The sequence below is a fragment of the Prionailurus bengalensis genome, chromosome C2 (assembly GCF_016509475.1).
Source record: "Prionailurus bengalensis isolate Pbe53 chromosome C2, Fcat_Pben_1.1_paternal_pri, whole genome shotgun sequence".
NCBI lineage: Eukaryota > Metazoa > Chordata > Mammalia > Carnivora > Felidae > Prionailurus > Prionailurus bengalensis.
Window position 1 is genome coordinate 114525066 of NC_057350.1, and position 12422 is coordinate 114537487.

The 12422-nt window shown below is 35.0% G+C and overlaps 1 protein-coding gene across 3 annotated transcripts in view; it reads right to left on the bottom strand.

The window, feature by feature from the left end:
• The window catches only part of EIF2A (eukaryotic translation initiation factor 2A), a 31900-nt gene that overhangs the window by 1448 nt on the left and 18030 nt on the right, over positions 1–12422 (bottom strand). For all 3 annotated transcript variants that reach the window (XM_043595134.1, XM_043595135.1, XM_043595136.1), the window contains 9 exons: positions 12102–12201; positions 11663–11745; positions 10024–10097; positions 9743–9887; positions 9433–9549; positions 6535–7106; positions 2793–2906; positions 1400–1528; positions 537–602 (listed from right to left, as the gene is read on the bottom strand). In XM_043595134.1, the coding sequence (XP_043451069.1) occupies positions 537–602; positions 1400–1528; positions 2793–2906; positions 6535–7106; positions 9433–9549; positions 9743–9887; positions 10024–10097; positions 11663–11745; positions 12102–12201 (1400 nt within the window). The remainder of the gene's footprint in view (positions 1–536; positions 603–1399; positions 1529–2792; positions 2907–6534; positions 7107–9432; positions 9550–9742; positions 9888–10023; positions 10098–11662; positions 11746–12101; positions 12202–12422) is intronic.

Here is a 12422-nt window from a genome sequence, read left to right on the forward strand (position 1 = left end):
ACCCAAAACAACAAAGCAGAAAAAATTTGTAAAAGGTGTATTTCTGACATTTTAACAGACCCACTGGTAAATACAGATTTAAAAATACAGAGTAACAAGCTTTAATTTGTTGCGTGGTATAAATCAAGGGGGCAAAGCACAAATGCCACCTTACTGCAACTCTGAGGGTCCAATAAATTTTCATTCTATACTTCGGCATCCCTCAGAAGGCGAGAAAGGAATAAAAACAGGGCAGTGCAACCTGAGATATAGGAAGGAAGAGAATCTTGTGTTTATCTACTGTAATACATGGCCTTTATTTTCAGCAGCAATGGCCTTACTATGCCTCTTAGAAATCACGATTCTCTCATTTACCATGGTCTACATCCGGTCTTCCCCTGTGCTTCTCCGTTTAAGTATAAAAGGGTTTTACAAAATATATGGTTTTCAAAAGAAGTTTTTAAACTCATGTGCTCTTACTTGATTAAATGATTGTGTATAATAAAAAGGGAAGAGTGGTAGTGACTACACGCGCGAATGAAACACGTAAAAATGACCTGATTTTTTTCTAGCTGTTTTCCAGCTGCGGCTTGTTCTTTCAGTTGTTCGATTGCTTTCAGTTTCTGCAAACATCAAATATATTATGAGTCAAGAGGAAGGAAGAATAAGTAACTTCAGAATGCAAATTTTTTTAGTATCACCTCAATCACATACATGGGAAAACTGAGTAAGGAGAATCAATTATCTCACCTTTGGATCAAGGATAGTCTGGTAAAATGCTAAGGTAAACTCTTTTTTTAAACTTAGATGTAAAACTAAACATGTTAAGAACACGGCATTTGGCAAATTTTCAAGTTTTCAAGTAATGGTATTATATATGTACGTGTATGTATACACATACATGTATTCGTAGGTAAATATATCACTAACTTCACTGTTTTCTCTAGCACTCCACTGTACCTAGACAATGTCTGTGGCTTTAAGAGACCCTTCATAATGCAGCCTGGGCAGGCTCCAGAAACCCGATTTTATACCAGGGCCATCACCACAAACTGGCTGCAATTTGGCAAATTAATAAACTTCTTTTTGTCTCCATTTCTTCACCTTTAAAACTGGGATAAACAGCTGTTCCCACTGATCTCGTAAATGTCTAATGAAATACTGAGTATAAAACAGTTCAGCATATTTCTGTACAAATGGACCTTTTTTTTTTTACTGCTCCAAAAATCAATAATAAAAAGACTTACAGCCTTTAGACATTTATGAATAGAACTAAAACCAGTGCCATTCCTAAATTATAGTATTTCATAGTGAGAAAGCAATAATCAGAGCTGCTTCTAACTTCTTAGATGCCTATCTTTATATATTTCTCATGTATGTCTTTTAATAAACACATCTGTTTTTTACTTAAGTCTCTTACTTTCTTTAGGTTCTTGATTTTTTTGTCTACTTCAGGGTCTCCAGAGGTTGACTGCGAGATAGTATTTCGTGGTGTGCTCTGTGGGGCAGGAGTAGGTGCCAAATCGGGACTCTTTTCATTCCTTGCTTCCTGCAGGAAATATTTTCAAAAAATCAATTTTTCTAAAATCAAAACATTAAAGTACGTCAACCAACAGAGCCTTGGTATATAAAATGCTAAAGCCAAAATGTGATTTTATCTTTTATACTACATTTTATGTCATTGATCTGAATTGAAGGTCTCATGAAATATGCCACATTGTCCCATAACAGAAAGATACAATGCAGCTTAAAAAAAAAAAATCACAGTATAAAGAAGACACCCAGAAGGTTTTTACTATGTAATTGTCATAGAGACTACTTTGCTAGATCTAAAATTTAAAGTAGCATAATAATTTGAGACCCATGTTGAGCACTGTTAGTGCAGAGCCTACCTGGAATTTTCTCTCTCCCTTTTTCTTGGCTCCTCCCTGCCCCCTGCCCCGCTCCCATGCTCATGAGCATGCACACTCGGTCCCTCTTTCTCTCTCTCTCAAAATAAATACACTTAAATAAAAAGTTATATTTAAAAAAAAAGATATTTCTGGAGATGAAGTATATTAACTACAGAAGAGCACACTGATTTTTTTTGAAGCTCAGATTTTAGCAGACTATGGCTGCATAATGCAATTCTATACCTTAAAATAGTAATTGCCTGTCAAAACACATAAGCAACCTAGAGCTGACAAAATTCAAGCATTGCCAGCAAGACCTCATTGTCCGAATCTCAAAACTATGATCGCCATGACTTCACGAACAGATACTCCTAGCTTAGCTGATCTCACCATCACTGTAAGACACACACAATCATAATCTGTCAATTATTACACTGCTGTGTTTTTTCAACTATAAAATCATATAACAATCCACCGTTTTGGGTACTTCTGGTGTTGAGATTCCCAGCTGAATAATTTCCTATAGTAATGTAATACTGAGAGACAAAGTGGCTTTAGAATCGTGTCATTTCTGATCTCTCTTAACAAACGTATGCTTTCAGGGAGCAAACTGCACCACTTCACACAGGCTCCACCAAAAGGGTCTACAACGAGTAACATTACTACACAATCCTATCAGGGTTTCAGGTTTTAAGATCAGGTCGTTTCCTCGCTTCCTCATTTTATTTTATGGAACTATTCAGAAATTCACAGGCAAACACAAAAAGAAAGACATTCTGGCTATTTATATCTAACTCCAACTACATTTTATAACGAATAGTCAAGTCTTGAGGACTAGAATCTTTAAACTTTGAGGCTTAAACTAAGCTAATTTAACTTGTTTTGTTTGTTTTGTTTTGAAAAGATTAGTGCCCCAAATACCTGTTTTGCAGCTTTCTTAGCCTCATGCTTCCTTTGATTTTTCAGGGCTGTTTTTGATAATGGCTTATCATTTCCTGCTTGTGGTTTCATATTCTGAGGTGGTTCCTCCTCATGCTGTGGAAAATGTAAAATAAATGACTGTGAAATGCAGTCCATGTTTTTAAAAACAGGTATCACAAATCATATAATTTTGCTAGTGTGGAATAAACTTATTAAATTTGTTTTATAATCACTGGCAAGGAATATTTCAAAATTCTTATTAGTAACAGGCACACTCCAACTGTCAGGATGGATTTAATAAGGATCTTCCTATTAATTGATATATGGTGTCTTTCATTTATACAAGATCTGGCAAAATTCACTTCAGTTTGGCTTCAACAATGGAACTTTTCTTAGTACCACTATGACACATGATTCTTCTGAAAGTAGATACTAACGGTAGCTCCTTCCGGAGTCTTTTTGGATCGGACTGCTGCCAACAGAAACCTAGTTGCCTCATTTGTTTTCTCTGCACAAAGAATTACTTGCTAGATCTTTATATGCAAAATCAGAGATTAGAAGATTAAAAATAAAAGCAAATTGAAAAACTAAAACAGACTAGAAGAAAACAAAACAAGAGGGGTGACTAACCGCATACTTATAAATCCAGTATTAACATAATGAAGAGGCATACAAAAAACTCAATGACCTGTCACACTATACAGTAAAAACACATCATCATTTCCATCATGAGATATTTATATAACCATCCATCAACTATATTCTACAACAGAAAGAGGGTGAATTAAGGAGTGGATCAAGGAGGTTCTAATATAAAACACAGTGACTATGGTTGATAATTGAAATTTGTGGAAACTCAAATGTTCTCACCACACACACACACCCCCCACAGTGAGGTGAGAGATTCATTAATTAACTAGATGGGAGAAATCCTTTCACAGTGAATACATCTAACAAATCACCATGACAGACACTTTAAATATCTTACTATTTCACATGTCAGTTAATTTCAATAAAAGAATACACACATACAGGTTTACGTTATCTCCGGAGCTGCTTCAGGCAACATACAGGATACATGACAGTACTACAACTTCTTATCAGGTTCATCTACTCAGTGATTTCCCTCTAAACTGCCGTTATCTTAGTGGTAACTGTCTCTTGGACTCTTATCATTCTCAGCACATCAAAAGAACCAGATCTCCATGAAGGTTCTTAAGGACTAGCTCTCAGGTCCAGGTTGTACTTAAAAGTGCTATAAGGAAATGGGCAGGGTCAAACATTTAAGATGACGGAGGAATAAATAAGAAATCATACCGTGACTTCATCTTAACTGCATGAACTGTAACTGGACATCAAAGTTGTATGTGCATACATGTTCTACCTGAAGCAACTGAATATATGAGAACCCACAATTGTAGAACAAAATTTGATGGCACGTCTCTTTCACTTTCTTATCTACACAGCATACGATGTTAGTTGAGACATGGCTTTATTTGTCGAACATTTGTTTTACACATCAAAATTCTCTCAATAGTGGGCTCTCCTATAGTACTTTGCTTTGGATAAAAAAGTTTCTATTCATGAGAACTGCAGGGAAATGACAAAGCAATTACAAATGATGTAAGAAAGGATAAGTTACAAGGCTTTCCACAAGGCTCTTATCCACATAGGATAAGTTACAAGGCTCTTCTACGTTATGAACATAACGTAGCCATCGACAGGCTTTCGTTTTAGACAAAAAGAAAAAAATATCCACACAGCTACTACGGATCATGAGCTTTTCTGGCTTTAGTACTGTGCCTATCGTATACAATTTCATCCGTATTAATATATTTTTTTCATCTATGTCAATTATAATGGGACTGTTTTTTTTTTGTTTGTTTGTTTTTTTAAAATTTTTTTTCAACGTTTATTTATTTTTGGGACAGAGAGAGACAGAGCATGAACGGGCGAGGGGCAGAGAGAGAGGGAGACACAGAATCGGAAACAGGCTCCAGGCTCTGAGCCATCAGCCCAGAGCCCGACGCGGGGCTCGAACTCACGGACCGCGAGATCGTGACCTGGCTGAAGTCGGACGCTTAACCGACTGCGCCACCCAGGCGCCCCGATAATGGGACTGTTTTAATGAACACATTACAACACTGAAGGGTGATTTTGGAAGCCAAGAAATACTTAAGTATAATTTATAGGTGAGTTTTTATTTATAAAAAAAGTTTTTTCTTCAGAGAGAGAATCTCATCATTTTTTTCCCTTTGTGATACATAACCATCCTCCTTTGTGAAGTTATTTACTAGAATGTCTTTGTTTCTACTAATTTCTTAGCAGTATTTTTTTTTTTTTTGGCCATTTAGCTCATTTCTAGAATTTGATACAAACAAAAAATTCTCATTAGCCTGTGGTTCCTCCATTTAAAATCATTTGATAAAATCACATAATCATCATGTTATGTACAAAAGCAAAAATTTAGTGGAAATCTTAAATGGTAAAACAATTTTGGTTTTAAATGTTCTTACTAAGTTTTATCACTATTTTCAAAGTATATCTTTCTCTTCCTCCCCCTATCAAAACAAATGAGTTTTATGGATCAGAGAATAAAAATATACAGTGATTCGGAATTTAGCCCTCTTGTGCTTACAGATATTTAGAAAGCCAGATATGTTGAGGTCACTTCTGTTTTTATCTTAGGTAAGGAAAATTTCAATACAGAGGGAAGACAATCCAAAATCTACTATATCCTTTCTGTTTTAATCTATATACAAATATCATAAATGGGCTTAATTTGTTCATAAGTTTTTATGTTTGTAGTAAATGATACAACAGAAATGTTAAACAAAACATTTCAATGAAGTCATTACAGACCACTGCTAGATTTTGTGGAGGAGGAAGGGTTCCTCTGTTTTTGTTTTTGAGAGGGTTAGGAGTGGTACAAGGGAGGCATAGGAATATTTATCCTTTGAACAAGTGTTGACTTCCCTGAGTGGCTAATAATTAAGTGACTGAATATCCTCATTTACTTGAACCAGTTTACACCTACTGTATGGCCACCTTTATAACACCAATAATATTGTTGTTCATTCTTATAGAACAACTTTATTTCTTAACATCATCACAGAGACTCAGATCACTAATAAATGTTTCCCCTGAGCTCTGAAATGCTCACATTTTAAAGATCAGAATGTGACCAATGCTCTCGTCATAACTTTACAATACAGATGGGAAATGACAGCCTAAGGAAAATAAACATGTTTTGTTTGACCAACAGCGTTTTAAAAATCGAGCAATTTTACATAAGCATCCAGACTGGTTTTGTCTTGAAAAATCATTTTGGCAAACTGGGCCTAAATCTCCTATGGAAACAATCAGCTACTGCTGTGCGGTTGCTATGGCCTTTAAAGAGGGCATGATCTCTTCCTTCCCCCATTCTCTCCCAGTCACCAAAGCCTTACATTACCAGCCTAGCCTGACAGGCATGTGAATTTGAGCCCATGATGTCTACAAAGGCAGCATGTCATACTCCATTATCTTTCTCACAAATGTAAAATGTGAACAGTTTTAAATGGACTACTCTGTTAACAATGTCAGCTGTTCCCCATCTTCAGTGGTAGGTCCTCCATGATTTCTAGAGTTTATATTCTAATCAGGTGCTAAGTAACACAAGAACATACATGAGAAAAAGGTCTCGAGAATTCCACACACTAAAAAACCTTTTCCTACCAAAGTAGTAAAAAACTTTACTTACTAGTTTGGAATTGGTGATTGGTTTATTTCTTAAAGCTGGAGGTCTATAAGCTGTTGCAACTTTAGGTTCTTCACTGGGTACGTCACTTGGAACTGCTTGGTAAGTTATCGTTTTTGCTGGAAATATTCCATCTAAAAATGGCTGCCAAGAAACCTGCCATAATTCTGCATTTGATGGCACATCATGCTTGTGCAAGACAGAGCCAGTATAATGCCAAATCTTGTACCCATTATTGACACGTAACCTGGGAGCACATGTGGCTGTTAAAATATGCTCACCATCAGGGCACCAAGCAAAATATGTAGAATCAGAGGCCACTGGTTTAGAAATAAGTTTGTAGTTTTTAACATCCCACACTTCCATTTGTCCCCTCAGATTTCCAAACCCAGCTAGTACTAATATATGTCCATGCGGGCTATAGTAGGCTGCATTACGAGGACCAGTTCCGAAGTCAAAAACAGGATCACATTTCAAGTTGAAAATTGTCGCTTTGGCAGGCATAAAACCATAAACAGCACAAAACTCAGTAGAACTAGAATTCCAAACGACATCATAAATGGGGCCATTTTTTGCTAGAAAAAGAATATAAAACCGAAATTAGCAATAAAGAATAACATGAGTACAATATTTATTAGTGAATTACAATTGTATAATACTCATAAACATGTCAAACAGTAAAAAAAAAATCCAACAATTTCAAGATACATTACAATTAAAATATTTTTATATGATATACTATGGATATTGATGTATAACCATAAATTTATTTAAGAACCTCTAGGGAATCTAAATTTCGTTTAAACATTTTGGCAAAGACACACGTTATTATTATTATTACCAAACTAGTTTTCACTGGGAGAGGTAATGTGGGCACACAGGAATAAAAATACACATTATATAAAATGATACACCACACAATAAGTTCCCCCACACAAAGGCAACCCTCTGTTCCCTGTATATACTTTCAGAATAGTTTTGTTGAAATTAAGCATCTCTCTTAACCATACACACACACACACACAGTTCTTTGTTGTTACAGTTAGTATTCTATCTTGGAGATGTTTCCATATAAGCACACTAAGATCTGCCTCACTCTTTTCCAATGGTACTGTATTCCTATATATTCTCAACTGTGAGTGTACACAAACACATCTATAGGAGTGAAACTGGCTGCTCAAAGGTACATACATTTAGTTGATAATGTGCTACCAGACTGCCCTTCAGAGAAGCTGTACCATTTTATATTATCAACAGGTTTTTTTTGAAGTTTATTTACTTATTTTTTTAGTAATCTCTACACCCAATGTGGGGCTCGAACTCACAACCCCAAGAACAAGAGTCACATGCTCCTCTGCCTGAGTTAGCCAGGAGCCTCAACAGTGTGAGAGTACAGATTTTCTCCTCATTCTCATTCACACTGTGTAGTTTCATACTTTTATCTTTGTCAAGCTGCTGAGACAAAAATTGTCTTGCCTTCCTTTCTGTTCTTTTATTATAAACTGAGCACATTTTAATATACTTACACAATCTTATTTCTGGTTTTGTGGACTATTTTTTACTGTCCCATGCCTATTTTTCTCCCCAATTATTGGCCTTTTATTGATTTGTTATAGCAACAAAATTCACCTTTCTCATACTCATCCCTTTTCCATCTAAATAAATTTTCCCCAATCTTTTGTTTGGCTTATTTTATGGAATTTTCTTCCTCCGATGTAAAACTCTGTATTTTATATATTCAAATTAATCACTTTTCCTTTATTAGTTCTGCCTTGTTAGAAAATCTTTTTTCGGGGCGCCTGGGTGGCGCAGTCGGTTAAGCGTCCGACTTCAGCCAGGTCACGATCTTGCGGTCCGTGAGTTCGAGCCCCGCGTCGGGCTCTGGGCTGATGGCTCAGAGCCTGGAGCCTGTTTCTGATTCTGTGTCTCCCTCTCTCTCTGCCCCTCCCCTGTTCATGCTCTGTCTCTCTCTGTCCCAAAAATAAATAAAACGTTGAAAAAAAAAAAAAAAAAAAAAAGAAAATCTTTTTTCACTTTTTTAAGATTAGAAAAAAATCAACTTTAGAACCAGTTTACCTAGTTTATAAAAACCTACCGGCATTTTAATTTTTAGGTTAATTTGGAGAAATGACATCTTTATAAAATTCTCCTTATAAAGGTCACATTTTGTCCCTTAGAAGTTTTAAAGTTTTCTTCCTATTAGTCCTATAGATTTCTTGCCTTTTGTTGTTATGCATTTCCTTCTATTATGTTTTTTAAGTGGCTATTTATACTGTGACTTCATCTATACATACAGAGATGATTCTGTTTTTCCTCTTTCAAAAGTGTACATTTATTCTTTTGATATGTTACACTGACAAGGTCTTTCAGGATGTTAAATTATAGCGGAAAGAGGACACCCTTGTTTCCTTTCTGACTTCAGAGGGAATACATAGTTTTTTGTAAGGAAGTTTATCCTACTCCTACATGTTCAATTCAAAATGAAAATCCAGGGAGTTGCCAGAGTTTTAAAACTGTCTTATTCTACAGTTAATTTAGCTCATCAAAACAAAAGATAAAATGGTGACATTCCTCACACTCAGTTCTGAAGGAGTGCTACACTCACAAGACCAACTCCCTGTCATTATAAGTTAAATAAGTCCCCAAAGAGCTACTGCAATGAAATTAACCTCACTCAGCAAGTTCCCCACTAAAGTGCTGGCATAACTAAATTAATTGGATTCTGTCAAAATAATGTATGTCTGGGGATGACTTTAAGTTTATTAATCAAGAGGAATTTTACCTGAAAGGTTATTAAAATATGTGAGTTTTATCACTTGAACAAGAATTTAGATTGCATCATCTTTATGGCCCAGTATTTTTTCCATTGTTTTAGCATAAGAAGACTATGGGAATACTCACGTAGCTGCACGACAGCGCTTTCTCCGTTCACTGCAATGTAGTGCAGCGTTTGTTCCCCGTAGTAGGACGCCCCTGTCTTGTCAACGTCTGTACTAGCTATTACTAACACAGCAGTAGCTAGAACGGAAAAAACTTTCATTAGATTTAAAACACAATTTAACCTGATGCTGATAAGAAAAAATTTTTAAATGTAACACAGCACATGTAAATTTTCATTAAATAAGCATTGATATTCTTTTTTTCTATATACATATAGGAATATAAGCCTCAATGAATACTTGATAAATGAGATAAAATGTATTTATCATACCTTTTTTATTCCATAGCATTGTAACTTTATCAGCTTTAAAGAAACTTTTATTAGCTAAGGCTGCATGAGGTCCATCAAAATTGGGGTACTGATATAATCTAACAAATGAAGGTGCACCCTTACTTCCTGGAACATAGACAGCCACCTGAAATACACATATATCATCGTCACTTAATTTTCTGAGGCATATAAACTAAGATGGACATGTTTTTATAGTCACTAAGCACTAGGAAAAGGTTTAATTTCCTAAAATTCCATATGAACAAAGACATAGACATTACCTTGTATGGTTGGGGTCCAGGTGATAACACAAAATCATTAATTTTTTGCAAATGCAATTTGTTTGCAATTGTGTCTAAAAAAAACAAAAAGCAAATGGTGTTGGAAGAATGAAACTAATAGGAACATGATAAATTCTGCATGTATTATAAACGATTAATGTAATGATATAGTAATACTGCTCATTGTAGTCTCATGAGTAGACTCATGTGGAGTGGGAACAACACAGACCTACATTTTAATTTCTACCCAGTCATTTAGTGGCTGGGTGACCTTGGGCAAGTAATGAGATTATACATCTAATCCCACTGATTGATTATAAGAACACAGTGCTCTTTCTTATATAAATGGTGCCACTAGGTAATCAAATAGTAGATGGGGGAATTTCTCTTTATAGAAGTAGTATAGCTTATAAATGAGAGGGTAGGGAGGAGGAAAATCAATGTGCAACCAGTCATGAAATAACAGATCAGCTAATCCTACAAAATTACAGACAAGAAGACACTATGTGCTTCTTGATAAAAGAACTGAATACTGCTTGTGAGTCAGACTTGTCCTCATCTCCCCAAAAAAGAGAATCTGAAGCTGACCAGTTCTAGATGCAAATAGCTATTTAGGGGACAGATGAACATGTTAAACTACAGGACAAGATACAATAGCAAAATTCAACTATGAGAAAATATATGACAAGTAACCTTGTTTCTTAAATAAAAAATCTCAAGGTGGGGGTAAAAAAGATGGACAGGGAGCCTATAGCTTAAAAGAAACTTAAAAGAGGGGTGCCTGGGTGGCTCTGTTGGCTAAGCATCCAACTCTTGATTTCAGCTCAGATCATGAGCTCACAGTTCATGAGTTCGAGCCCTGCATCAGGCTCGGCACTGACAGTGCAGCGCCTGCTTGGAATTATCTCTTTCTCTCTCTCAAAAATAAGTAAATAAACTTAAAAAAGAAAAAGAAAAAGGAAAAGAAAAAGAAAGAAACCTAAGATTCTCTCTCTCCCTCTCCTCTACCTCTCCCCTGCTCACACACACTCTCTCCCTCTAAATAAATAAATCAATAGCTTTAAACAAAACAATAACAAAAAATTAAAACATTTGCAATTATCAGAAATTTGAACACTGACCAGATACTTTATATCTGTGATAATGGTATTGTGGCTATTAAACAATTAAAAAGCCCTAGTCTTCAGAGATACATACTGAGATGTACAGGTAAAATTATATGATGCCTAGGATTTGCTTTAGCACAGTAAGAGAGATGTTAGGTGGAGAGATGTGTGGATGAGGTAGGATTGGCAATGGGCTGAAAGTAACTGGGACTAGGTGTCTACTTTTATGTTTGAAATTCCACACAATAAGACATTTAAAAAATTTGTATCAAAGAATTTCAATAGTAACTAAACTCTGAAAGAGGTATGCAAATGCCTTAATAGCAATTATTAAATAAAAACTTATTATAAAAACAAATCTTTGTTAGAATTTCTTCAGTATTTAGATTTACAAGAGTTATTCAAATGAATTAATAAAACAGCAATTAACATATTAACAGTATTTAGGAAAACCCTATGATGCCATATAAGGCAACAAAACTGTATATACATTTATAGTAAGTGATAAATTGATTTCACAAATCTTTCCATACTAAAATTGTTGTTTTCAAAGAAGTGAACTTCATTGTTAACATTTCGGGCACAGATAGTTTCATCTTCTGACCATGATGGACACCTACGTTGAAAGAATATGAAAAAAATTTAGACACGTGTAACCTCACATGTTAACCTGTTAAAGTTTGTGATACGCTTACTATTTAAGAAAAATACTTATAAATATGATGTCAAGTCAGTTCCTAATAGTTTCAGTTAAGCATTTGTAAAAGAAAGGTATTGTTCGTTTTCATCCAAATATTAAACAAAAGAAAGATCAAGTTTTTACTCTATTACATTCCCACAAATTCCAGATCTTTAAAGATCTAGATTTTAGTCTAACAAGTTATTTTCTAAACTAGTACCTGAGAAACAATTATACAATGAAGATATTTAGAACATTTTGTAAATAATTAGCATTTTAAAGCATTTATTTACCAATTTTGCATTTTTTTCTGAATGAAAGACTTCAAACATGTACCAGTTTTCACATCGTAAAGTTGTAGGTTGGGTACCCCAGCTGTGCCATCTTTAGAAGCTAAAAGAAACACAGATGTCTTTGCAATAATTGTCTCCTAACGTTAGTAAAAAGAATTTATTCTTAAAACAACTTTGAACAAGATTATAAAGATCAAGTAAAAGAGTTGCTTTAAATCAACTTTCCCTTTTGGGTTTAATCTCTATTCCTAAAGCCATGACAAAAGTTCAGCATTTCTGAAATGAGTTGATTACTATAGATTTTAAGAATACTTAAAAGAT